This window comes from Bos mutus, chromosome 9, assembly GCF_027580195.1.
Source record: "Bos mutus isolate GX-2022 chromosome 9, NWIPB_WYAK_1.1, whole genome shotgun sequence".
In the NCBI taxonomy this organism is placed as follows: Eukaryota; Metazoa; Chordata; class Mammalia; order Artiodactyla; family Bovidae; genus Bos; species Bos mutus.
The window spans coordinates 63,971,268-63,996,257 of NC_091625.1; the positions used below are offsets into that span (position 1 = coordinate 63,971,268).

Genomic DNA, 24,990 nt, shown 5'->3' on the forward strand with positions numbered 1-24,990 from the left:
TTAGATACTAGTTCTGTAACAGACATATGTTTTGCAAAGATTTCCCCTCAGTCTATAGCTTTTCTTTACATTCTCCTAGCAGTGTCTCTGCAGAGCAGAAGTTTTTAATTTTAACATAGCAGCCATTCAATTACCATGAAAATAAGATGTCAGAGATGTTGCAAAAACTTTCTTGATTATTAGAGTCAACTGAATGACTTCCACAGTCTCTTTTGACACTAGGTTTCTATGGTTCTGTGAAAAGAACAAAGGTGTGCTGTGAACTTTTCCCATTTGAATTCTAGCCCCCATTTTGCATTATAACATTAATATATGATAATTACAAAAAATTAGAAAATATAGAAAAGAAAAGAAGAAAATATGATCTTTAAAAAAGCAGTTTGGCATTTAGTAGTGGAAGAATATGGATGACAAGCAAAATAGCCAAACAGGTGTGATTTCATGCCTGCCTTTGATTAACTGCGAATTAACAGGTCTCCATCTTCTCAGTAATTCAAAGGTTACCTGAATGGGAAAACAGTAATGAGGTCCATAAATAATTAACTTAAAATATTTATTGCAACAAGTATTACCAAAGTGCACGAGGTAAAAAAGTGTATGATGGTCTCCCTCCACCCTATCCTTTTTTCTAATTGTAATTGTTCTCTAGAAACAAAAATCTTTATATCCACGATACCTTGTTATGTACATATGCACAGACCTGCAAGATTCACAAGCCAGGGATAAATCTGTATCAATCTTGACATATAACACTGTGAACCTAGTGCATACCACAGAGCTTGGTATGCAGAAGATATTCAACTGAACGAGTAAATGTCACATTGTACATTGTTCTATAGGTGGCTTAAAGTTTTTTTTTAAGAAGATAGCCTGGATATCTTTCCATGTAAGGATATTGGTAGCTACCTCATTTTTTTCAATGACTCCAGAATAACTGACTCAATGTATGCACATTATAATTTATTCAACCAGTTCCCTATCACTGGATGTTTAGCTTATGTATATATTTACAAACAACACATCCCCACACACATAAATGTTACAAACAATACTTCAGGACGTATTATAGTCTAATTATTGTGTTTAAAAAAGTCATATCAATCTATCCTCTCACTCCCTTGGAGAGACTTAAGTCACCCGGCCACATCTGGCTGCCCCAGAGGCTAGAAGTGGAATTTCAAGCTGCACAGCATGTACCAGGTTATAAGACATTCACAGTGGAAGGATGGAAGAACAGACTTGGGGGAGCAGGGCTTATAAATGCAACTATTTATTTAAAAAAAAACCTCTTAAACCACCAGCATTGAATGTGCATGTCAATTTCTCCACATCTACAGTGGCGGGGTGATATCTCAAATCAAATATCATCAGTCTTTGTCATTGTTGCTGTTATTTTTGTTTGGAGCAAGGGTTCAAATAAGGGGTATAGCTGGCGATTTTGCTATAAAGGAAAGTTGGGATTCAAATGAGGAAGATCTTAAGTGGCAAATATGAATGACATCTGAATATTTTTAAGCTGTGAAAAACTGGAGAAACAGTTTGAGAAATTTTTAAAAAATATATTGTAAAATGTTTGAGCTAGATCTTAAAAAATCTTTCAGTGTACTTTTATAGATGAGGAAATCAAAATTCTGAGAAGTGAATGGGTTTATCCAAGCTCACACTACTCATTAGTAACCCATCTGGGGTTAATATCAAGGCTGTTTGCATCTCAGCCTATCATCATGTTTTTTCTTATTAGGGACATATGACATATGCATGTTATTTTTATTTATTATTTTTGGCTGCGCTAGGTCTTCCTTTCTGTGTGCAGGCTTTTTCCAGTTGTGGTTCGTGGGCTTCTCATTGCAGTGGCTTCTCCTGTTGGGGAGCATGGACTCCAGGCGTGGGCCATGGGCTTAGCTGCCCAGCAGCATGTAGGATCTTCCTAGAACAGGATTCAAGCCCAAGTCCCTCACATTGCCAGGCAGATTCTTAACCACCGTACCACCATGGAAGTCCGTATCATCATTTGGTTTCATTCAGTAAATACTTATTGAGCATCAAATCCTGTGTTCACTACTAAAGAGGATTCAGGGAAGTGAGGACACATATTTATTGAGAACTTTCTTGTGTCCGATCGTTCATATACATTTCAATCTAGCCCAATGCACCTATTGTACCAAATGAATCTATCTACTAGTTTATTTTTTAAAGAATTATTAGGAGTTCCCCATGTTTCAGTAACAGCAGTAATTCTTTGGCATCAAGCCAAAAATATATTTGCTATTTTTCATGGCAAAAGCAGGAACAAGAAAAGTAATGTTAAGAGATAAGAGTGTCTCTGAGCCTCTTTGCCTGCATTTAAGAAATAAATTTGTTACAACAATGAAACCATTTCGAGTCAGCTTTGCAAAGGAGTTAGGACTGTGCCATGATATTACTGTAGGTACTGAAAAAATTCATAAGTTCTGTAGGTCAGGAGGAAAATTATACTATTACTTCTCTCAACAGGATGTCAACTGGAGAGCATGCCTGATAGCTTTTTTCTCAGGCCTGCTCAGGGCATCTCTGACCAGGTTTCTGTGTAGGTGCTCAGTGTGTGCCATCCTGAGAAACGTCAGAATTGAGGGAAGGCCAGTGGAAAGTTCGGAAGCGGGTAGAGATTTTGCTGGGGAGACGTGTGGCGCAGACCAGATAGAGGGCTTTGTTGATCTAGTTAAGGATTTGGTTCTAAGTGTACTGGGAAGCTAATGAAGGGCTTTAAGCAGATGCTACAGAGTCTTATTTGCAATTAAAAGACAGACAGACAGACAGACACACACACACACAAGCTTTGAATGGTTTAGGAAAGCTTCAAGGATGGATGAATCCGCAGGCTGTATCACTAATCCAGGTAGTAGGTGATGGTAGCTTATCCCCTGGTTGCAACATAGATAGAAATAGATATATCAGGAAGACAAAATGTACAGAACTTGACTAACTGAGAGGGCATTGAGGGAGCACGTACTGTCCTGAATGACTCCGGCTTTCAGCTAATGCTGCTGGATTCAAGTGAGGGACATTCACTGGGGTGGGAACTCTGGAGACCGATCATTAGGAGGAAGATCTTGTGCTGTTTTTTGCAAAGTTGATTTGGAGTGCCTAACGCCCACATAAAGGTCTGGGGGTGGGTGGGTTAGACAAAGGAATTCCGGGTGGAAGAAGAACTAGAGATTTCAATTTGGGGGATCTGGTCAGCTGGTAGACATTACCTAGGTAAGGGCACTTTTTTTCTTTTTCTTCTAAAGGAAAGTTGATCTTCAGAAAAGTCTAAAAGAAAGTGCTGGATGGTTAGATCGATTATTTTCATTCTTTAATGTATAGGATTGCTCAGTTTTGATTGTATTTTTGTATTAGATATCTTGGTTATTTGTTTTCATTTATAACATTATCTACAACCTTCGAATTATGAACTCTTATTGCTGAATTAGCTGAATACAATAGCAGGACCAGGTATGACAGTAAGAAATTTTAGGTAATAAAGAGCTCAGATCTTTGCTAAACAGTGTGGCAGGTCTTGTCAAATTATTTAAAAATTTTTATATCTTCATCCAGGCACCAATGAGAATAATTTGACATATGATGTGTTTAAGCACTTTGAAGAGTAGTCACCTAACTTTTTCTTGCACCACTGATTTGTCGTCACAGAATAGATTGTTTAGGGAACCAGTAAGCTCTTAAAAATAAGCTTGCTTTTTAATTAAAAGAACACTTCCTATTTTTCATTACAGCTTCATTAAGTAAAATTAATATCCACATCGCGTCTGAAATTCAAATGTCTTTGTCTTGTCTTTCTTGTACCTAGTACACGGTTACAGAAGAAATGTCACTTCAGTTTTTTGAAAAGAAACACAGATATGTGCCTCACAGTTGCCCAAACCACGCAGCTTTGTGCTGCACCAAGTTGCTCAAACTGTGCTGCGAGGAAGCCCGTAACTGCTTAAAAGGCCAGGGACTGAAAAGGAGTATTGCACAACTCTTCACCACCCAGCGGTTTCGCTTCCAAATCTGGCTTTCTTATCATCCCGAGGCGGGAGCAGCTCCTTGCTCCACTGTAGACAGCCGGTCCCCCTTCAAAAGCAGCCGGGGTTTCCTCGTCCCAGCCCCGGGCGCCCCTCCCTCCGCCCGAGGTTCCCGTGGAAGGGAAGCCACGCGGGCTGGGGCCCCGGAGTTCCCATTGTCCAGCAAGGGAGACCCAGTCATCCCTGAGCGACTCGGGCACTCAGGTCCCTCTAGCCAGGTGAACCAAAGGTCCGCGGGTCTCCGCGCCGCTCCCCTCCCCCGCCGCTCCATTGTCTGCCTCGCCCCGCCCCGGGGGACACGTGCGCCTGCAGCCTCCCGAGCGAGGAGAGCGCGGGGAGGCAGCGGCGTGGACACCGCCTGGAACGGCTACGCGGCCGCGGCGCCGAGGGCGCGGGGCCGGGCGCGCACGGACGGGTGGGTACTCTCAGGGCAGCTGCAGTCGCGTTCCGCGCCCCCAACCCCGTTCCCGGCTGGCCCGGGACTGAACGGGGGGTGGGGCGAGCGGGAGCTCGGTGGGGGTGGCGTGCGCGTGGTGCCGCGGTTGGGGTGGGGCGGGGCGGGGTGGGGAGATGCCTGTCTCCTGACAAAGGAGAACGAGTGGGACACGCTGAGCCGGCCCGTCCCGCCCCGCCCCGCCCCACCCGGAGGGGAGAGGGAGGGGGAGTGTCGGGAGGGGAAGGGGCGGGCCTTTCATTCACTCTTGGCCCCTCCGCCGCCGCCGGAGCGGAAGGGCGGGGTCTCGCGCCCTCCCGTGTGATGAGGACCGAGGGTGGTGGGGAGTGGGGGCGGAACCCGCGGGCGCGCGTCCCGAGGCGTAGGCTACGTCGTCACGTCAGCGCGGGAGAGAGAAAGACAGGAGCCGACTCGGCAGGGACTGGGGGACGGGGCCGAGAGAACGAGCGAGGGAGGGAGCGAGTGAGCAAGCGTGCATCTAGGAGGGGAAGGGCGGCCACTTGTGCTTGAGCGGCCGCGAACGACAGTGCGAGCGGTGGGAGAAAGAAGCAGGGAGGGGAAGAAGAAGGGCCTAGGGAAGAGGGCTGACGGAGACTGGTGGTGGTGGGAGAAGGAGAAGGAGGAGCTGGAGGAGGGCAGGAGCTGAGAGAGTGAGTGAGAGAAGCGGACGCGCGAGGGAGGGGAGGAAAGGAGGGGGGTCACGCGGAGGCGCGCGCGCGCACCGGGAGCGCGCTCGGAGGCGAGTGGAACTGGATCGGGTTTGCTGCCAGCGGCGTGAGCTTCGGCCGCCATTTTACAACAGCTCCACTCGCGCCGGACACAGGGAGCAGCGAGCACGCGTTGCCCGCAACCGGATCTCCTCGGACAGGATTCCTCCGCCGCAGCCCAACGGGGAGGTAACGACCGCTGGGACCCGGGTCTGGGAAGGGAGCTCCGTGACATTGTGGAGTGAGCTGGGGGAGGGCGGTGCGGGGAGAAACCGGCTTTTCTGGAAAATGGATTCCAAGGGAGAGGGGAGCACGTTGACTGGGGCTGCTCGGGAGTAGGCCGCGGCCCGCGCCGTCACTTCCTCCTCCCCTCCATGTGCTGCCGCTGTTCGGGCTTTGTCTGCGGCGCTCCAGGGAGGAGGCGGCCCCGTGGCCCGCGCGGACCGCGAGCGGCGGCGGAGTTGGTGCTGTCGTGGCCGTCGCCGCGGCGCGGGAGTGGGCGGAGAGGAGCCGGTTCCGTCCCGCAGCCGCGCGGCGGGCTTGGGTGGTGCTTGGGGTCTGGCGGGCGTGGGGCAGTTCGCGGAACGCCCTCATGCCGCCGGCTTGCCGGCCCCGGCCCGCGGGTGGCACCGGCGGCCCCCGCGCCGCAGTCGCTGCCAGGACCGGCCAGGGGTGGGGGCTTGTACCGTGCGCCACGGCGCACGTCTCGGCGGGGCGGGCGGGCGGCCGGGGGTCGCCGGCGCCCGGGGCAGAGAGAGAGCCATGTGTCACGGCCGAGACGGCGGCGCTGGGGGGCGGGGAGAGCCTGTGGCCTGGCGCCGCCGCGGCCTCGGTGTCGAGGGGCGAGGTTGTGCTGCTGCTGCTGGCTGGGGGCTCCGGCCGCGGCTTTGGGTTGCTGTCGGGAGCTGGTGACGGTAGTCTTGGCCTGGGATTCGGTGGGTTGCCGTTTGAAGGAAGTTGTAGGACATTTGAAGGCGCGGAGCACGTGTTTCTAATGGGTTCCCGGTGGCCGCGGCGGTGAGGCTGCCGCTCTGGGTGCGGAGTCGGGGGCGGGCTTTGGGGTGCGGGGGTGAAGGGTGGAGAAGCGGGGAGGTGGGAAGGTAGCTTGTGTGAGCGCTTTGTTCTTCGCTGGCTGTTGTTACTGATCTTTAAGCGGCAGGCGGGAAAAGCGCGCACTTTGGGGGTTTACCTTTGAGAGGGAAAAGCCCAGCTTTGCTTGCTCCACACACACCTCATTCTCTGTACGGGCACAGTTGCATGTGGCACGCTGGCTCGTCCTCGTGCTGGTTGGGCTCCATTTGTAATGTGGTTTTTCCTAGGGAGTGTTAGCAGGTGAGTCAGGGGTGGTGCTAAGGAAAAACGTAGTGGATCCGTCCTTTGGTGCCCCGAGCTCCAAATCTGGCTTGTCAGGCGACAGTGACTTTAAGGCCTGTTTAAAGGGATGTATAGGCTTGCTGGTGTAGAAATTGGTAGAGAAAGTCAAGATTGGGGCTCTCATATTGTCCTACCCTTTTTGAAGACCCTAGTTTAATTTTGCTTATTGCGTTTGAACAGATCTCTGGAAACATGGCTACAGAACATGTTAATGGAAATGGTACTGAAGAGCCCATGGATACTACTTCTGCAGTTATCCATTCAGAAAATTTTCAGACATTGCTTGATGCTGGTTTACCACAGAAAGTTGCTGAAAAACTAGATGAAATTTACGTTGCAGGTAAGAACTAACACTTGCAAAATTACATTATGAAATTTTTCTATTGGATTTCTGGCTTTGAACTAAAATAGCAACTTTTTGTGGTTTCCAAGAAGTGTGGGACCTGGAGTTTTTGCCTTGTTGTGCTAGTAGGTTCTTGTGAACTAGAGGTTAAGGTGTGTAGAGGGAGGGAAGAAGGAAGGGTTAGGTGGTAAAGGCTGGATGGCCAGATGGTTAAGTATATGATGGTAGCAGGTAGCAACAGCTGCTGAATGTTGGGAGCAGGCTGTGTGACTTTTGGGGGTGTTTTTGTGGTAGGATTCTGGTTAAATAACTTGGTAATTGTAGACTTGTAGTCAGTCTGTCTCGGTGTGGCTGTTGCTTTTTTTAGTGGTATTTGAAATTGAGTGGAGGTTCCCGTGTCATGCTCTGTACTTTGTTGGTTGATTTTAGAATTTGTAAGCCTATGTATTTACCTTAGAAATACTCGGTGTTCAGAACTGCCTGACTTAGGATAAGATAAAAAAGTTGACTCATTATTTTAAGTATGGTTGAGAGGCCTTCTTTAGTTCATAATGGCTAAGGTATGTGTGTTTTTCATTATATAGATAAAGAGGAATGGAAGAATTTGTAGTTGGCACCTGCACTGGCAAACATGGTCTTTAAAAAAAAAACTTTCTAAAAATATTAAAAGTTGACAACTAATTAAGTTTTTTCTTCTCCAGGGCTGGTTGCACATAGCGATTTAGATGAAAGAGCTATCGAAGCTTTAAAAGAATTCAATGAAGACGGCGCATTGGCAGTTCTTCAGCAGTTTAAAGACAGTGATCTCTCTCATGTTCAGGTAACGTTAATTTGGTATGATTGTAAAAAAAAAAGTAGTTTTGACTTTTATTCAGTTAGGTATATTTAAGACTTACTCTTGAAAATAATTGGAAAATTCCTTTACAGAACAAAAGTGCCTTTTTATGTGGAGTCATGAAGACTTATAGGCAGAGAGAAAAACAGGGGACCAAAGTTGCAGATTCTAGCAAAGGACCAGATGAAGCAAAAATTAAGGTATGGCTTTTAAAAGTTTCTTTTTTACTCCTTTCAGTTTTTAAAGTTTTTTGTTTGTTGTTTTGACTATTTTCTAGCTTGGGTAAATATTCCTTGGGTGTGAAATTATTCCTTGTGTGTGTGTGGTAATGTTGAGTTAACCACCATGAGATAATTTGTTAATGTTTTCTCATTATTATTTTTTGAAGTGTCCTGCCTTCAACAGTTTCTGTTTCTAAACAACTTTGAAATTTTGCTTGTTACCCATGTATTCTTTACTAATGGTATTCTAAATAAAAGATTTAAAGAAATACAGTCACCATATTTTTCATATGAAACCTGCAAGTCCAGGTTAACCGACAGTGGAACCAAAAGGGGAGGGATCAGCTCACCCCATACTGATGGAGAGTGTACATTTAGCAATTGACTGCTTTTCTTAGGATTCTCAAGCCCCCGCATTAAATGAGTTTAGTATTTTAACAATGCCTTCTTCCTCATTCATTAGTGTGGGTTTTTAAGGCTAATTTGTTCATTTCTAAAATAGCTTTTAATGAAAAAATTGATTACTGTAGACGTGTAAATGAAGAAACTGAGGCTGAGAGAAGTTTCCTTTGCCCTCACCCAGGTCACATAGTAGTAAAGTCAACTAGGTTTTGATCTTTGTGTTTTTTACTTGTGTTGATTTTTTGGTTCATAGAAAATATGATCATACTAGTTTTAATGTAGTATTCTTAACATATTGCCCCTGCTCTTGAACCAAGGATTCTAGTTTAAGAAAATAACTTATTAGGAAGGGATGGGTGTCAGTTGTGTTTTAATGGTATAGGAAGAGAGAAGTATGGAGTTAGTAGTTAATGTATAAAATTGAGGCTTTCAAATGAGTGAATTGTATCTGAACTATAAATCTAGTTTTTCCAAAGAAATGGAATATATAGTTGTTACTCATTGTAATTAGATCAGTTGTAAGTAAATCTACACTGAAAGTTATTAAAATTTTATAAAAAGTTGGAAATTTAGTTTGTGAAACATTCAGTTCTGTCTTTGGAAGGGAGTGGCGTAAAGCTTTAGTGTGACTTAAATTGTGGCAAGAAATCAGACATTTTTATAGACTATTTTTCAGAGGGAATAAGTGTTTCCTTTTTGTTTTTAGGGATTGACATAAAACATATTATTTGGGTTGTATGAAGATTTAAGTGAAAGAAGCACAGGGATTGCATAGGGGAAAAAGGAAAGATGAACCATTTAATGGTTTAGTTTATGTGATAGTAAGAGATTTGAGTTTATTTTTGTTACTAACCCAATATTGCACTGTTAAGCAAATATATTTGGGTATAGTAGAAAAAGACTGCTTAAAACGTGTACCACTTTGTGGACTTTTTTGTTAAGAGAGTTTAGGAATAGAGTTCTTATCAATTACAGTATCTTTCCATAACTGTTTAATGTTCTTTGGGTAGAAATAAGGACTTCCCTGATGGCTAAGAAGGTAAAGTGTGTGCCTGCAACGCGGGAGACTTGGGTTTGATCCCTGGGTTGGGAAAGATCCCCTGGAGTAGGAAATGGCAACCCACTCCAGTACTCTTGCTTGGAAAATTCCATGGACGGAGGAGCTTTTTAGGCTACGTCCATGGGGTCACAAAGAGTTGGTAGAAATAAAATCTGTCCAGTCTTTTTCATTTAAGGACTAAAGTGCTCCTCCCCCCATCACTTAACAGCATTCTGATAAGTTTTATCATGTGCTTGATATTAGTTTATTTCAAAGTTTATCAGCTAATTATTAGATTCTTTTTATTTAGAAAACTAGTTTTGTGCATTGTGGGTGAGATGGTGGAAAAGGAATAATCTTGCTTTTTCCTTAGGCTAACAGTGGACGACTACTTTCTACTGTTTTGCTTATAATAAGAGATAAAAAGAATCTTTTTATGCTCTGAGTTAAATATAAGTTGTTTAAATTTTAACAGTTCACTTTTAGGGAGCTAATGTGTAGAGATTATATCGTGTTGCAGTTTCATAAAGTTTCCAAAAATCATTTTGGCTCTGAGTGATCCATGCTGTCCTGTGAAGCATGGTACTTGAATGTCAAATGAATAAGAGGTTATTTTTCCTGCATCTCCTCTTAAGTTTCTGGATTTAGTTGGAGGAGTGTAATTTGTAAAGGTTGGTGAAACTCCCAGAATGGCAGTAGGTACCTCGGAGTGTGGGTTACTGGGAAATTTGTTGGGTAAGAAAGCTAGGTTTGGGAGAGAGAAGTTACTCACCTCCTCCTTCAGGAGAGAATTTCAGCTTAATTATGCAGTCATTTTTTAGAAGGGCAGAATAGATAAACCTTGCCTTCAGAGTTGATGAATCAATATTTTGTGTTGTTCACTAAGCATTGCTCAGTAATTGGAGACCAGAAAATTACTTGACCAGGATCCTGAAACTTTCATTATAAATTAGCACATATTATGAATTATAAGCACACATTAAAAGAGTTCTAAAACAGACAACAAAAACCTGTTAGTAGGGAATACTGCCAACATAAATGGAAAGATTTGAACAAAATTGATTTTTTCATAACTGCTTGCTGCACGGGTGTGGTCTTATGAATGAAATATATTAATGACATTTTCAACTTTTTAAGGCACTCTTGGAAAGAACAGGCTACACACTCGATGTGACCACTGGACAGAGGAAGTATGGGGGACCGCCTCCAGATTCCGTTTATTCAGGTCAGCAGCCTTCTGTTGGCACTGAGGTAAAGAAACTAAAAACTTGTACCCTTTGTAGTAAATGTACACGTGTCTGGTTTCTTATAGAAATTCTCCATGGTTTTTACTGCATATTTAATTTACAGATATTTGTGGGGAAGATTCCAAGAGATCTGTTTGAGGATGAACTTGTTCCATTGTTTGAAAAAGCTGGACCTATATGGGATCTTCGTTTAATGATGGATCCACTAACAGGTCTCAATAGAGGTTATGCGTTTGTCACTTTTTGTACAAAAGAAGCAGCTCAGGAGGCTGTTAAACTGGTGAGTTTTTTTTTTCTTTCAGTCTTCACATTTGCTGTTTATAATTAAAGCCAGGCCTTTTCTTATTGTGTTAACTGAATGTTTTTGAAGTGCTGATTAGGCACTGTCTTTCACATTTTCCGTGTACACGTTATAGCAGTATCTTTTGCGGGTATAGTTGAACTGACTCGGGATCTATAAGGTAGTGTGGTGGAGTTATAGTTACTGGTTCTTTGAAACATTTGGCTTAGTGATTTTTTTTTAATTTTAGGAATGTTAAAAGGTGTAGGAAAGTAACTGTAGTAGACCGGGCTCCTGTTGGGCCATATCTGGCTATCCCTTTTTAGAAATGTTTCATGAAGACATTATGATGATAACTTTCTAGTTAATGAAATAGGGATTTTATGGTGAATGGCAGTATTTGATTTAAAAATAGCAGATGTCAGGTGAGGACCTAGTTATATTCCCAATTTAAAGAACTTTAATATTTCAAGTTATGGCTTATATAACTCCTTCAAATTAGTTTTATTAAATTCTGTGACTCAAGTGGTTTCTATATTTTGTAGTTGAAGATGTCATAAGTTAATTTCAATCCAAGAAATCTATCAAAAAGTGCAGCTGGGGAGGAACTTTTGTAAATGGTTCACTATGGCAGATAATTTGTTTTGCACTGTCTGACTTACGTGTTATATGGGTAATTCTGGCAAACTTGAAATTCTTAGACTGATTATTCCTGAATTTTATTTTTTCTTTCCTCACCATCATCTATATCACATTTTCAGGCAAGCCTTAAGGAGAAAAAGGAAACAAATACACTCCATTTAGCTTTCTATATAGCTTGCATCTTTCTATTGGTGTGTGTAATTGAATATTGTAAGGTTAACATTAGAAAAGTATGCTACTTGGGAAGAATAAAGAATTCAGGTTTTTGGATATTTCTGTTTAAATCAAGGCTGATTTTTCCCTTCTTTCCAAGGATGCTATTACAGAAGGGAGAGTATATAGCTCTAGCGTCCCATTAACTGTCAAGATTTTAGTTTAAACAGTTCAAGTGAAATTGAGAACTTTTTAGGGTTCTGGAAAGATAAACTGTAGAAATCATTCAGCTGAATCTAAAAGAACATTTTGCCAGATAGTAGTAAAGTAGCAGCAAGTTTTAATGTGGAAATGTACAGTGATTGAGAAGGCAATGAGCTATCTTATCTTACTACAAAAAGCTTGTGTAGAATTTAATGATGTCAGACCCAGTTTATTTACTAGGTATTACATAAAGCTTAGTTTTGTTTAGTGGTGTGATTACTTAGTGTTATAAGTAATGATACGTGTATTTATTATTTTTAATAGGGATTATTAAACCAACACTTGACTAAATTTTTGCTGCCAAAATACACCAATTATGGTAGGTCCTCACTAGAGTATTTCTAGGTGATGTTCAGAATCTTTATAGTAAAGAAACCATAATTAGAAGAAGATACATAAACCAGTCCTAACATGACAATTTTGAGTGCCAATAAATACACATGAAATATGTTTCAGTTTGGGCAGTTGCCTTGGCTTAACATAATATAGTCCAAAATTGCATTGCTGTAGGCTTAGAGTAGTCTTAATAACATAGTTAAGTTTTTGACTGTAACGCAGAAATTTCCAGATAGTCAAACAGCTATTTTGATTGGTCTAGAAACAGCTCTTGTCCTAAACAAATGTTTTTACATTTTTTTTCTGGGTTTGAATTTGAGTCCTTATCTGGGGGAATATTTACTTTTTGCTGTCTAATCAGTAGGAGGCTCTGCACTTTGGTGTCTTTTTAAAGATAGTCTTAGTACTGGGATGAATTGGATGTATTCTTACTGCTTTTTCTGAAGAGATGTTTTACCATAGCTAGGATTATGGTGATAGAATTGGGAGACTTGCCTTAGTACAACAGTAAAAGAAAGGACTAGGCTTTTGAGGAAATGAAACATTCTAGAGAAATAAAAAACTGAAGTTGATTTGGATGTTTTATGCTACCTTGTTTTGACTCCTGGATGTAACACCCCAGATGTGTTTTTTAAGGGAGCGTATTTTGAAGACTGTTCCTAGTTGTGTCATATCACAAGTCTACTTGAATTACAGCTTTATCAAAGAAGTTTTTGTATAAGATAGTTGAACTGTTCTAGATGTACATAATCAAATGTTGAGAAAATGTCTTTTTTAGATTGTAGATCAGACAAGATTGAAGCAGCATCATTTTTTGCTTTCCTATACTTTGAGTATCTTGAGACATACCTTAGACTGAGATAGTTTATATATTCGGTCTTATTTTTTGATGTATATAATTTGACAATGACCTCCAATAAAAAATGTAGATTTTAAATTTGCATCTGAATTGTAGAAATGGGTTGATGTTAACAGCTGAAGAGACTTGAAGTTAGAAGCAACTGCAAACTTCTTAGTCACCCTGTTTTCAGCTAACATTTGCCTTGTATTTGGGGGAATAAGAAAATGTATCTGTAAATGATGATAGTCTAGTTGTGGAAGCAAGATCTAAATTTATGGGAAGGTGTTTGATAGCTGCCACTTGTTGCTTGTTAAGGCGCAGGAGCTGTGCTCTGTGCCACATTATTACTTTTAAATACCACTGCAAACCATTCTTCAAGGTAAGTGAAATAACTTTTTTCTACAGTGAATAAATAGACCGGGTGGATTGCCCAGGGCCATGCAGGTTTGGTTTATTTAGCGTGTTCTTAATGGCACCCCACTCCAGTACTCTTGCCTGGAAAATCCCATGGAGGGAGGAGCCTGGAGGCTGCAGTCCATGGGGTCGCTGAGGGTCGGACAGACAGTGACTTCACTTTCACTTTTCACTTTCATGCATTGGAGAAGGAAATGGCAACCCACTCCAGTGTTCTTGCCTGGAGAATCCCAGGGACGGGGGAGCCTGGTGGGCTGCCGTCTATGGGGTCGCAGAGTCGGAGACGACTGAAGTGACTTAGCAGTACTGTTAACTGGACATAACAGTTTAAACCAGCAGTATATGTTATGTTGCCAGTGAGCCTGATTGTTTGTGTAGTGGTTTAGGTGGTCTTAAAAGGTGTTGAGTGTGAGTCTTCTCTGCTGCCAAGTTTATTTCTGGTATCTAACCAGTTTGTACCATCTTCCTGCTACCACCCTAGCCTGAGGTACCATTTGAAGAGTCCTAGCTAGTCTCATTGCTTTCCGTTGCCCCTTTACGGTTTTACCATTTAGCCATGTAGGTTAGATCGCAGCATTCCCATCCTGAGAATAATGGCTTCTAAACAAGGCTCTATCTGCTCAAGTTTCTGCTTAACCTCTCTCCTCCTACTCTTCTTTATGACCGTTCCATCCATACTTTGCCTTTTTTGTTCTCCTCAAAAGCTATGACCATTTCCAACTCAAGTTTGCCTTCTGGGCTTTCCACCACTTCTTCCAGTTAGCCCAGCTGCTGCCTTCTTATCAATCAGATTTTCTTAGAGGGCCTTTCTAAGAAAGGTTTACTACCCACTTGCCCCATGATAGTATACTGAACATGATTTAAAAAAAGAATGTTTAGATGTACTTAAAATTATTTCTTGACTTTGTAACATTATTTGCATCTCTCTTCCCTTCAGAGAATTTGCTTTTTTTCTGCGTCCCTGACATTCAGAACAGTGCCACTATAGAATAGGTACTGGATAAATAACCTGACCGGCTGACCAGTGCTGTCTTATTCAAAGATTTTCTCGCTTTCATTTGCAATTGTTCTCTGCTACCATCAGCCCTAGGGATTAATATAGATTCATGGGGAGGGTGACACTTTGTCCTCTGTAGCATTTGGTGTTGTCACAAAGTCCAAGAGGAACGCAGGCAGGTGTGTATGTGTATTTGTATGTGTGCTTCTGGAATTGGAGCCCAGGGCAACTGGCTCTGCAAGTGCCCATTATGGTCCAATACACTGTAAGTGTCTTACTGAAAAAAACTTCTTGCGAAGACTGGAATACTGACCTCTATTTACACGTTAAGAGTTGTGACTTTAATAGCCACTGATGGTTTATTCACCACAGTGGTTGTATACACCAGTGTACAACCACTTTGATGAATGCAGCTGACAAGAGAGGTCCACAAAGTATTTTAAGTAGCAATTAGCAAATGTTCACTGTGAATAACATGAAAACTTTAACTATGAGTGTACAAGTAGTTTGATCCAGTTCTTGACTTTGGGGTTTCTGGAACATGAGAGGCTAACTACAACTAATTAAAGTGGAAGCTGGTGGGTCACAGGGTAAGGGAAGGATGAAGGGATAGATTGCTTTGAGTTGGGGTTGATGGAGAAGGCTTTGTCCTAAAGAGGTTTGAATAGGGAGGGAAGTGAAGGAAATAGATGAGTTGAAGCAGTGATTTGTGGGAAGAAAGATGAAACTTGTTTAAGTGAATGCTAAAAGGCAGTAGTCATTGACTACTGGACTGAGTTGCATGGTACCATTGAAGTTTTGAGTGTTAGTGTAGGTTGCATAATGTAAATATGTTATAGATGGTATTTCTTTTTTCCTTATCAGTGATTTGAATGAGGGTATAGTTGGACTGATTGAGATGTTTGGTGACTTGAATCTACATGTAGTGATAAATGCCATGGGGGATGACAAAATAAGGATCTGAAAGATTTTGATAGCCTGGGACAGTAGTTTGTATCAGAAGGGTGGAATTGAGGGGGGTTGAAAGTCAAGTCCTATACATAACTTACTCACAAGTAAACTGTAGTGTTTCAGCAGTGTGGTATGATTGCCAAATAAGCTGAGATAATCTTGGACTGCATGTTATAGAAGCCGGTGTTTAGAAGTGTTAGAATAGTCTCCAGCTTACTCTAGACTCCTCAGTCTTAGCCTGCATTTGTGTTGTTGTGTTATGAATGTCACTGTTTCGTGGCACTCCTGGAGGCACTTTCCAATTTCAGAGAAGGAATGATTAGCCAAGCAAAGAGGACTGAGTTGTAAGCATTGTGTGTAGGTATGTGAAGTGCCTCATTTGGAGGAGGAAATAGATTCATTGGAGAATTTTTAGGGAAGTAGGTTTGACTCAATGTGAAGAAGACTTACGTGGACAGGCTTGGGAGGCAGCTGTTTCGCTGCTATAAGGAGAGTTAGGACTGAGCAACTACTTCTGGATCAGATTCCAAATCTGAGGTTGCTGAGTTTCTCGGGATTTGTTGACTGATTGGCTATGAGGCAAGGAAAGAGTGACTTGGTGTTTTTGAGCCTGGGTGATGGGAATGTTCCAGGCTGTACAGTTCATTTTGGTGTTCTGAAATACTGAAACTATATTGGTTCATCTTTGTTTTATTTGATTACCTCACTGTGCTACTGGATCTGAAAGCTAGATTTCTAAAACGTGTTAATTTCAGTGCCAACTTTCCTAGTTTGGAAAAGACATTTTTTTGTTTATCTTGATACCATTATATAGTCCTGATTACTTAACCCTTGAGAGTAAGGGTTTATCAGCATTAAATTAGAATCTCTAGTAAGCATCAGAACAGTTGTTTGTAATGCCTTTCTACAGTCTTAAGTCACTGTTACTCACTTGCTAGGATGTAAAGTTTAATTTTGACTTTAAGATGATAGATTGGCCTTAAAAATGCTAGAGTAAGAAAAGTTAACTCAAAATATACATGGAAAAGTGCATGCTTAATCTGTAGATGCGGACATTGCTTTGAAAATGTTTACTTTTTGCTTCATTTGGACAATATGCCCAGAGTCTTTTTTCCTTTAATGACTTCACTGGAGAGCCAGTTTACTCTCTATGGGTCAGTTAAAAATGTTTCCATTTTTTAAATTAAAAAAAAATGTGGATGAAGAGTTACAGTTTTCTTTATAAATCCTGCTAAATATTCATAGCTTCCTGTTGGTCAGACTGAATGAATGAATGCTGAGTTGCTTCAGTTGTGTCTGGCTCTTTGCGACCCCATGGACTATAGCCCACCAGGCTCCTCTGTTCATGGAATTCTCTAGGCAAGAATACTGGAGTGGGTTTCCATTTCCTTCTCCAGGGGAATCTTCCCCACCCATGGATCAAACCTGTGTCTTTTACATCTTCTGCACTGTCAGGCAGGTTCTTTACCTCTGGTGTTACCTGGGAACCCACCAGGTCTGACAGTTGTTCAGACTACTGTCATTTTAAATACCTTCTACCTACCCTACCTTGATTAACCAGAGCAGGGCTGGTGAGGATAGGTTAGAAGGGAAGAAACTTTGCTTATATAGAAAATAATGGCAACAGTTATCACCATTTTGAAGCAGCATTATTAAGTACATAGCCCCTGGTCTTAGAATATTTGGAAAACAAAAATACAAAAAAGGGAAAGTGATACCAAATTCTGTCATCTTCAGAGTAACTCCTCTTTCTCTTTTTTCCTTGGTCAACTTCTGGAATTACAGACTAAATGACCAAATTGAAAGTCATTGATTTGTTGCTAAGGCTGGCTATTTGATGCTTATGTGTAAAAATCTAGGGAATGTACATGTCTTAAATAGTTTATTGTGTTCTTAGATTCACTTACTTGTGTGGTGGGATATTGTAGTCTCATTGTCCATAATCCCATGCAATGATGGATTCAACCATAGGTCTACTATCTGCAGATAACTGCATATTTCTACTTTTAAGAGGTGCTTGGTCTAAATACAAATAGTATGGGAAAACAAAGTCCAGGGCAGTATTTCTTAATCTCAGCACTATTTTAGACTAGATAGCTATCATGCTGGGCTATTTTGTGAATTAAGGATGTTTGGTAACATCTCTGACCTCTACTTACCCACTAAATACTAACAGTAAGTCCCACCTCTAGTTGACCAAAATCTGCCTGTTTATAGTCGATAAGTCATGTCCAGCTCTTTTGTGATCCCATGGGCTGTAGCCCACCAGGCTTCTCTGTCCATGGGGTTTCCCAGGCAAGAAGACTGGAGTGGGCTGCCATTTTCTTCTCAGGGTATGGAACCTGCCTCTCCTGCATTGGCAGGCGGATTCTTCACCTCTAAGCCACGAGGTCTAGTTGACCAAAATCTGTCTAGATATTGTCAAACGTGCCTCCTCCCTCCCTGGGCAAAATCTACACCTGTTGAGAACTACTGATCTGTGTTAACATAGAACGGTGTTTTTATTGATCCTTACAGAATTTAGGGATCGCAAAGTATTTGGTTGTGCTCAAATCTACAGGTATGCAGAAGAGATTTCCATGGTGAAGTTTCAGGGAAAGCATTATATTCAGAGGCGTAGCAGTGTGAGAACTGACATCATTAGCCACGATTACAATAGTGTGAAGAAAGGGAAGAAGCGGGAGGAATTTTAGGATGGGCTTACTGATGTTCAGCTATTTGAACTTTGTTTTGCTGATGGGGAGTCGTTGAGGGATATTTTTTTCCTAATAGGCAAAATTGTGATTAAAAAAAAAGAATGTCTCTGGCATAAGTGTAAAGAATAGAGGTAATCTTGGGATCATGATTGACTGACTAGTCAGTCAGTTCAGTTGCCCACTCTCTGCGACCCCATGGACTGCAGCTTGGCAGGCTTCCCTGTCAACTCCCAGAGCCTACTCAAACTCACGTCTGTCGAGTTGGTGATGCCATCCAACCATCTCATCCTCTGTCGTCACCTTCTCCTGCCTTCACTCTTTCCCAGCATCAGGGTCTTTTCCACTGAGTCAGCTCTTCACATTAGGTGGCCAGAGTATTGGAGTTTCAGCTTCAACATCAGTCCTTCAAATGAATATTCAGGACTGATTTCCTGTAGGATTGACTGCTTTGATCTCCTTGCAGTCCAAGGGACTCTGAAGAGTCTTCTCCAACACCACAGTTCAAAATGATGACCAGAGACTTGGCCAAGTATGAACTGAGTTGGGGTAAAAAGTACAAAACTGAACTGGAGGGAAAGATGATTGAACTTCATGTTTAATTTTGAATACCTGGAGATAATGGAGAAAGGGACAGTGAGGAATCAATTTTCTGACTTAGTTGTACTTCCTTCACTCATACCTTATGTACCTGTTGCACAAGAATCAGAATAACAGGGATAGGAGCTTTTTGGGTTTTGCCTCTATGGTTTTGTTGCCTTTTATGATTTATGGTCACTTGAAGATTGTTTACATTTTACTATAGTTTTATAGTTGCTTCTATACTTATACCATAATCTACTTGTCTTTCTCCAGTGTTATCATAGGCTTGATGAAAATGAAGGGGCGGGGGGGTGGAATGTACAGCCGGATTCAGAATAGTGAGATTCTTCTTTTAGACTTAAGGATTTGAAGCTGAAGAATCATTATTGTAACTTTTTATGAGTGGTTAGGGGAGATGGAAAAATAAGATTGAAGTGCTGATTAACAGAAAGACAGAAAGCTTGTTGACAATTTGAATCTATTTTCCTTACATGGAAATAGTCAGCAGGATGCATTTAAGTAGAAAACAAGGTATTGTGTAATCAGTAATTTGGAATTTAAGCTGCTTACAGATTGGAATCTTATCAGATTTGCTAAATTTCAAGGACTTGACAATTTTTGGTTTAGTTCATAAACGTGATCAGTGTTTTGTTGTTACAGTCTTCCTGTGTCTCAGATTATAATTTTTAAAGGATACTTGATAAACTTAAGTGTTGAATTCTTAGTTTGTTAAAAGATCTTGCTTTTCTGTATGGGATTTGTGTGTCTTTCTGTAATAAGCACCTGTCATAGGATATTTTAAGTATTTTTAAAACATGGTGCACTTTTCCCCCTTTCAGTATAATAATCACGAAATTCGTTCTGGAAAACACATTGGTGTCTGCATCTCGGTTGCCAACAACAGGCTTTTTGTGGGCTCTATTCCTAAGAGTAAAACCAAGGAACAGATTCTTGAAGAATTTAGCAAAGTAACAGGTAAGTTGGATTTATTTGGAAGGAGGTGCAAGTTGTAACACTTAAGGTAATTGCAGACTTCTATGTGCCAAGCACTGTTTTAAGCACTACATTTATTGATTCATTTTATTCTTTCTATAGCCATGTAAGATAGGTATCTGCATATTTCAGACATGGAATCAGAAGGTTTTGGGAAATAACTTGCTGAATGTTAGATAGTTAGTAAGGAATACATCTGGGATTTGAACTCAATCTGCACAATCATTGTTGTGCTTCCTGTTTTGGAAGATTGTATTTCTTTGTGTGTTTTTATGCATGTTGAGGTTCTGGTTGACATTCTTAGTAAAAATATTTGGTAGGTAATGACTTGATTTTCCAAATTATAGGAATAGTGAGTACTCTTGCTATAAGCAGAGAGCCTACATTGTCTTTGAATTAAAGTTTCCAAGTGACAGGCTTTTATAAGAAAACAGTTTTATCTGCCTAGAATATATTTAGCAAATTATCAGCCTGTTACCAGTTTTCAGGATCATTTGAAATTCTTATACAATACTAAGATAGTCTATTTCATTTGACATAAACATACTGATATCTGAGGCCAGGAGAGTGCCATTAAAAATTAGGTTTTACTTGGATGGGATGAAACATTTTATATTTCTGGTTTTCCTAAAAGAGTTTTGTAAAGATTTCAAGCCTCTTTGTTGTCTAATTAATGGAAGCAGAATAATCCTCAGGTCTAAGTAAAAAGGGTACCTTTTTTTTTTTTTTTAATGGAGATTTTTGCATTAGGAATACTTGGGAAAGTGTGGATTAGGTAAATTATCTGGACCAGTATTTTTGAGCTGGACAGAATTTTGAGTATTTTTTTATATATATTAAAATACATATTTTAATATATCGACCGATATTTTCAGTATATTATCTCTTGTGAAGATAAGAGATTAGTTCTCATTTTGATATTTAAGTATAATATTAGCAAAAAAATCTTCTAGTCTGCTTATTCTTGTTTATTTTATCTAATTTCCCTGGAATGGTTGCTTCCTTTCAGAGGGTCTTACAGACGTCATTTTATACCACCAACCAGACGACAAGAAAAAAAACAGAGGCTTTTGTTTCCTTGAATATGAAGATCACAAAACAGCTGCGCAGGCAAGACGTAGGTTAATGAGTGGTAAAGTCAAGGTCTGGGGAAATGTTGGAACTGTTGAATGGGCTGATCCTATAGAAGACCCCGATCCTGAGGTTATGGCAAAGGTAATGACAGTTGGGTTAAGATTGTTCTGTGTGGTGTTGGTGGGAGCAGCAGGAGGCTTTAGAGAGTGGAGGAAAACTGTGTGCTTTCTTACACTGTGCTTTGAAAGTGAGAGAAGTGTTCTGTGTTAAAGGCCACACACCAGAAGTAAATAACAAGTGCATGGAGGGTGAATACAGAAATTATTCATGGACCCTCAGCCATAGTTGTGTAGCATCATAACTCTCGTGAAGTAGTTAGCCTACGTGCTGTGGAGATGACTGACTTTCATTTTTGTGTGGATTCAAAAAGAAATTTCTGTAAGTTTTTGAGAATGGCGCCATTTGATTACATGGTTTTTATGTTAAAAGTCCTACTCCTAAAAATAGTGAACTGTACTGGCCTCAGCAGAGCTGCTGCAGTTACAAGGTTTAGCTATTATTAGGTATCCTGCTTCAGCAGTCTGTTGAGACATCTATGAGAACAAATATCTCTTGAGTCAACACTTTACCACTTTACCAGTGCAGCTCACAGTTAAGTTACTCCACCCTTTGTCTTTTTAAGAATCTTCTTTAATGGTGATAGGCCAGCAAATAGAGTGAGTTCACTTAAATAAGGAAAGGAGTGTGAGGTATCAGAGTTGTGAATATTAAACAGTAAATATTCTTGAAGACAGAGATACTTAGGATTCATTCTTTTTTTCTTTGGCTTATTAAGCTTTCGTTAGCCCTCTAAGATTAAGAAATTCAGATGCTACTTTTAGGAGGAAGTGATAATGTTTTTTAGCCAGGTTAAATTTGTAGTTGTATTTTGAGGATCTTTCAGGATTGGAAGAATTTATCTTAACAATGCTTTGAATATTCTTCTCTATGAAGGGTTTCAGTTAGTTTTGACTTGCTTTGTTAAGTTCAGCTGCTTTTTAAGATGGCATAGTATTCACGTTTGGAGAAGGCAATGGCAATCCACTCTAGTACTCTTGCCTGGAAAATCCCATGGATGGAGGAACCTGGTAGGCTGCAGTCCAAGGGGTCATGAAGACTTGGATGTGACTGAGCGACTTCACCTCCACATTTCACTGTCATGCATTGGAGAAGGAAGTGGCAACCCACCCCAGTGTTCTTGCCTGGAGAATACCAGGGATGGGGGAGCCTGGTGGGCTGCCATCTTTGGGGTTGCACAGGATTGGACACGACTGAAGCGACTTAGCAGGAGCAGTATTCACACTATTAGGAAATAGCCACCTCCATTTTGATTGTAAAATAATAACTACTGGAAAGTACTAGGACTTGCCTTGTGGCTCATCTGGTAAAGAATCTGCCTGCAATGCAGGGAGACCCTGGTTCAGTCCCTGGGTTGGGAAGATCTCCTGGAGAAGGAAAAGGCTACCTACTCCAGTATTCTGGCCTGGAGAATTCCATGGGTTACAAAGAGTCAAACACGACTGAGCAACTCTTCACTTCACTTCAGGAAATGCTGTGCATAGCGTGTTTTGTTTTTGAGCAGCAAGTACAGTGGTTTCCCATACACATCTGCCACCATACCTGCACAGCCTCCTCCACTATCAGTATCCTTGCTAGAGTGGTACGTTGTTGTAATCAGTGATCCAAATGAAAAGTTTTATAATTCAGTCTTTCCATTAGGATTTACTGTTGGTGTTCTACATCCTATAGATTTGACAAATGTATGTCTTGTATCCATTATCATAGTATCATACAGAATATTTTTATTGCCTTAAGAATTCTCCATGGTTGCCTCTTCATCTCTTCTCCTTCATTCCTGGCAAATATTGCTCTTTTTACTATCTCCATAGCTTTGTCCTTCCTTTTCCAAATGTCACATACATAGTTGGAATCATATAGTATGTAACCATTTAAGATACCTTCTTTTACTCCATGTCTTTTCATGGATTGATGGCTCATTTCTTGTTTAGTACTAAGTATTATTCCATTGTCTGAATGAACTGAAATTTATCCAGTCACTTACTGAAGGACAGCTTTGTTGCTTCCAAGTTTTGGCAATTATGAATTAAGGTATGCTAAACATCCATATGCAGGTTTTTGTGTGGACATGTTTTCACCTCTTTTGAGTAAGTACCAAAGAGTGTGATTAGTGGATCATATGGTACAAAAGTAAGTTTAGTTTTGTAAGAAGCTGCCAAAATTGTATAATTTTGCATTCTAATGCGGTGAATATGTTGTTCAACATTGTCAACAGCATTCGATGGTGTTGGTGTTTTGTATTTTGGCCGGTCGTTCTAATACTTTGTAATGATATCTCACTGTTTTAATTTGCAATTCCCTAATGACATGTGATATGTGATACTGAGCATCTTTTCTTATGCTTAGTCACCATCTGTGCATCTTTGAGATATCTGTTTAGAATTTTGCCCATTAAATTCAGTAGCGCCTTAATGTTTGCCCAAATGAGTTGAAAATTTAGTCTAGTTTATATTTCTAATGGATTGTGACTAAAGTTAAGTTTGCAGGGTTGGGATGGTGGCATCTTGGAAATTTAATTGTTTGGAAATATATAGAAGTTTCTGTTTCTTAAATTTCAGGTAAAAGTGCTGTTTGTACGCAACCTGGCTAATACTGTAACAGAAGAGATTTTAGAAAAGGCATTTAGTCAGTTTGGGAAACTGGAACGAGTGAAGAAATTAAAAGATTATGCTTTCATTCATTTTGATGAACGAGATGGTGCTGTCAAGGTAAATAACTGGGGGAATAATAGGTATCTAATTAGCGGCTAATGATTTTTAGTTATCCTAAAATCAGAAGGTTTTAGAAAATTGAAGGAAACTCAGAGGTCGTGTAATCTATTCAAGCTTACCTTTATTGGCCTTGGGAGATTGCCTCGCTAAACTAAGTCAAAAATATTCGTTTTTAAATCAAAGAATCCTGTTTTGTCTCATCCTCTTGAGATTAATGATAAATGATTTTTCTTTTTAACTTTAAATAAATCACAGTTGTGAAAGGTCTTTTGTATTCATCAGTGCCTAATTTTTTTAAGGCTATGGAAGAAATGAATGGCAAAGACTTGGAGGGAGAAAATATTGAAATTGTTTTTGCTAAGCCACCAGATCAGAAAAGGAAAGAAAGAAAAGCTCAGAGGCAAGCTGCAAAGAATCAAATGTAAGTGAAAGTTGTACAGATTTTAATAGTGATTAACTAGTGAATAACAAATGTTCCTCAAACCTGTTTAAAACAAATCCATAGCATGCTTTTTACCTTTTAAAGAAGACTTGAAATTTGACTTGAAAGCTTTGAGTCAAAGATAAATGCTGAGAATCTAAAGAAATATTTATTGAGTTCTTGCCATTGCATATAAGTGAAAAATCAATCTAGGATATTTTTTATTATACTTTATAGAATGTGCTCCTGAATATGTATGTTAAATATTAACAATCCCAAAATTTTGACAGAATATTTACTTAAATGGTAGAATTTTTTCTCTGAGGAAGGAAGTATACAAAATTGCCAATTAAGATTCTGCTTCCTTTGTACCAAAAAGAGAGCTCTTTACCAATACATAGTGCCCGTTACTGGCATCTCAAACACTTCATACACTAAGTGTGGGTTTTGAAAGACGAAATGAGTGTATAGTTAATAAAATAACCAAATAGCATAATATTGAGGTAAGAAAACAAATATGTAAATGCATTGTATAAATTGGATCTTTTAAGGATATCTGCTTATTAAGACAGTGAAGTAAACTTGTAGCTAGGTAAGAATTAAGTTTGCAGTGTAAAAAAAAATTGGTAATTGATTTCTAAGGAGGAAGAGGGGTAATCATTGTTTGATGGCAAGAACAGTAATCACTGAATTTAACTATATCTCAGGTCACTTTTCTGTCTATTGTACTTGTAGGGGAAACTTCTATTTGATAATCAAGGAAGCATTCAAATTTCAGTTTCTGTAGTTGGCAAATTCTGAGCCTCAGTTTCTTTAATTTTAAAAGGGGAACAGATTAAATTATGTACAATGTCTT

At 40.4% G+C, this 24,990-nt stretch overlaps 1 protein-coding gene across 6 annotated transcripts in view; it reads left to right on the top strand.

Moving 5' to 3' along the window:
* Nucleotides 1-4,347: 4,347 nt before the first annotated feature.
* The window catches only part of SYNCRIP (synaptotagmin binding cytoplasmic RNA interacting protein), a 29,646-nt gene continuing 9,003 nt past the window's right edge, over nucleotides 4,348-24,990 (top strand). For 3 of the 6 annotated variants that reach the window (XM_070376635.1, XM_070376636.1, XM_005899089.2), the window contains exons 1-10: nucleotides 5,259-5,393; nucleotides 6,759-6,918; nucleotides 7,623-7,741; nucleotides 7,849-7,956; nucleotides 10,556-10,669; nucleotides 10,769-10,945; nucleotides 19,658-19,793; nucleotides 20,821-21,026; nucleotides 23,561-23,710; nucleotides 24,013-24,134. In XM_070376635.1, the coding sequence (XP_070232736.1) occupies nucleotides 6,771-6,918; nucleotides 7,623-7,741; nucleotides 7,849-7,956; nucleotides 10,556-10,669; nucleotides 10,769-10,945; nucleotides 19,658-19,793; nucleotides 20,821-21,026; nucleotides 23,561-23,710; nucleotides 24,013-24,134 (1,280 nt within the window). In that variant the 5' untranslated portion in view covers nucleotides 5,259-5,393; nucleotides 6,759-6,770. Of the gene's footprint in view, nucleotides 4,459-5,254; nucleotides 5,394-6,758; nucleotides 6,919-7,622; nucleotides 7,742-7,848; nucleotides 7,957-10,555; nucleotides 10,670-10,768; nucleotides 10,946-19,657; nucleotides 19,794-20,820; nucleotides 21,027-23,560; nucleotides 23,711-24,012; nucleotides 24,135-24,990 lie in introns of those variants that run through there. The other 3 variants (XM_070376639.1, XM_070376637.1, XM_070376638.1) reach the window with 3 other exon arrangements.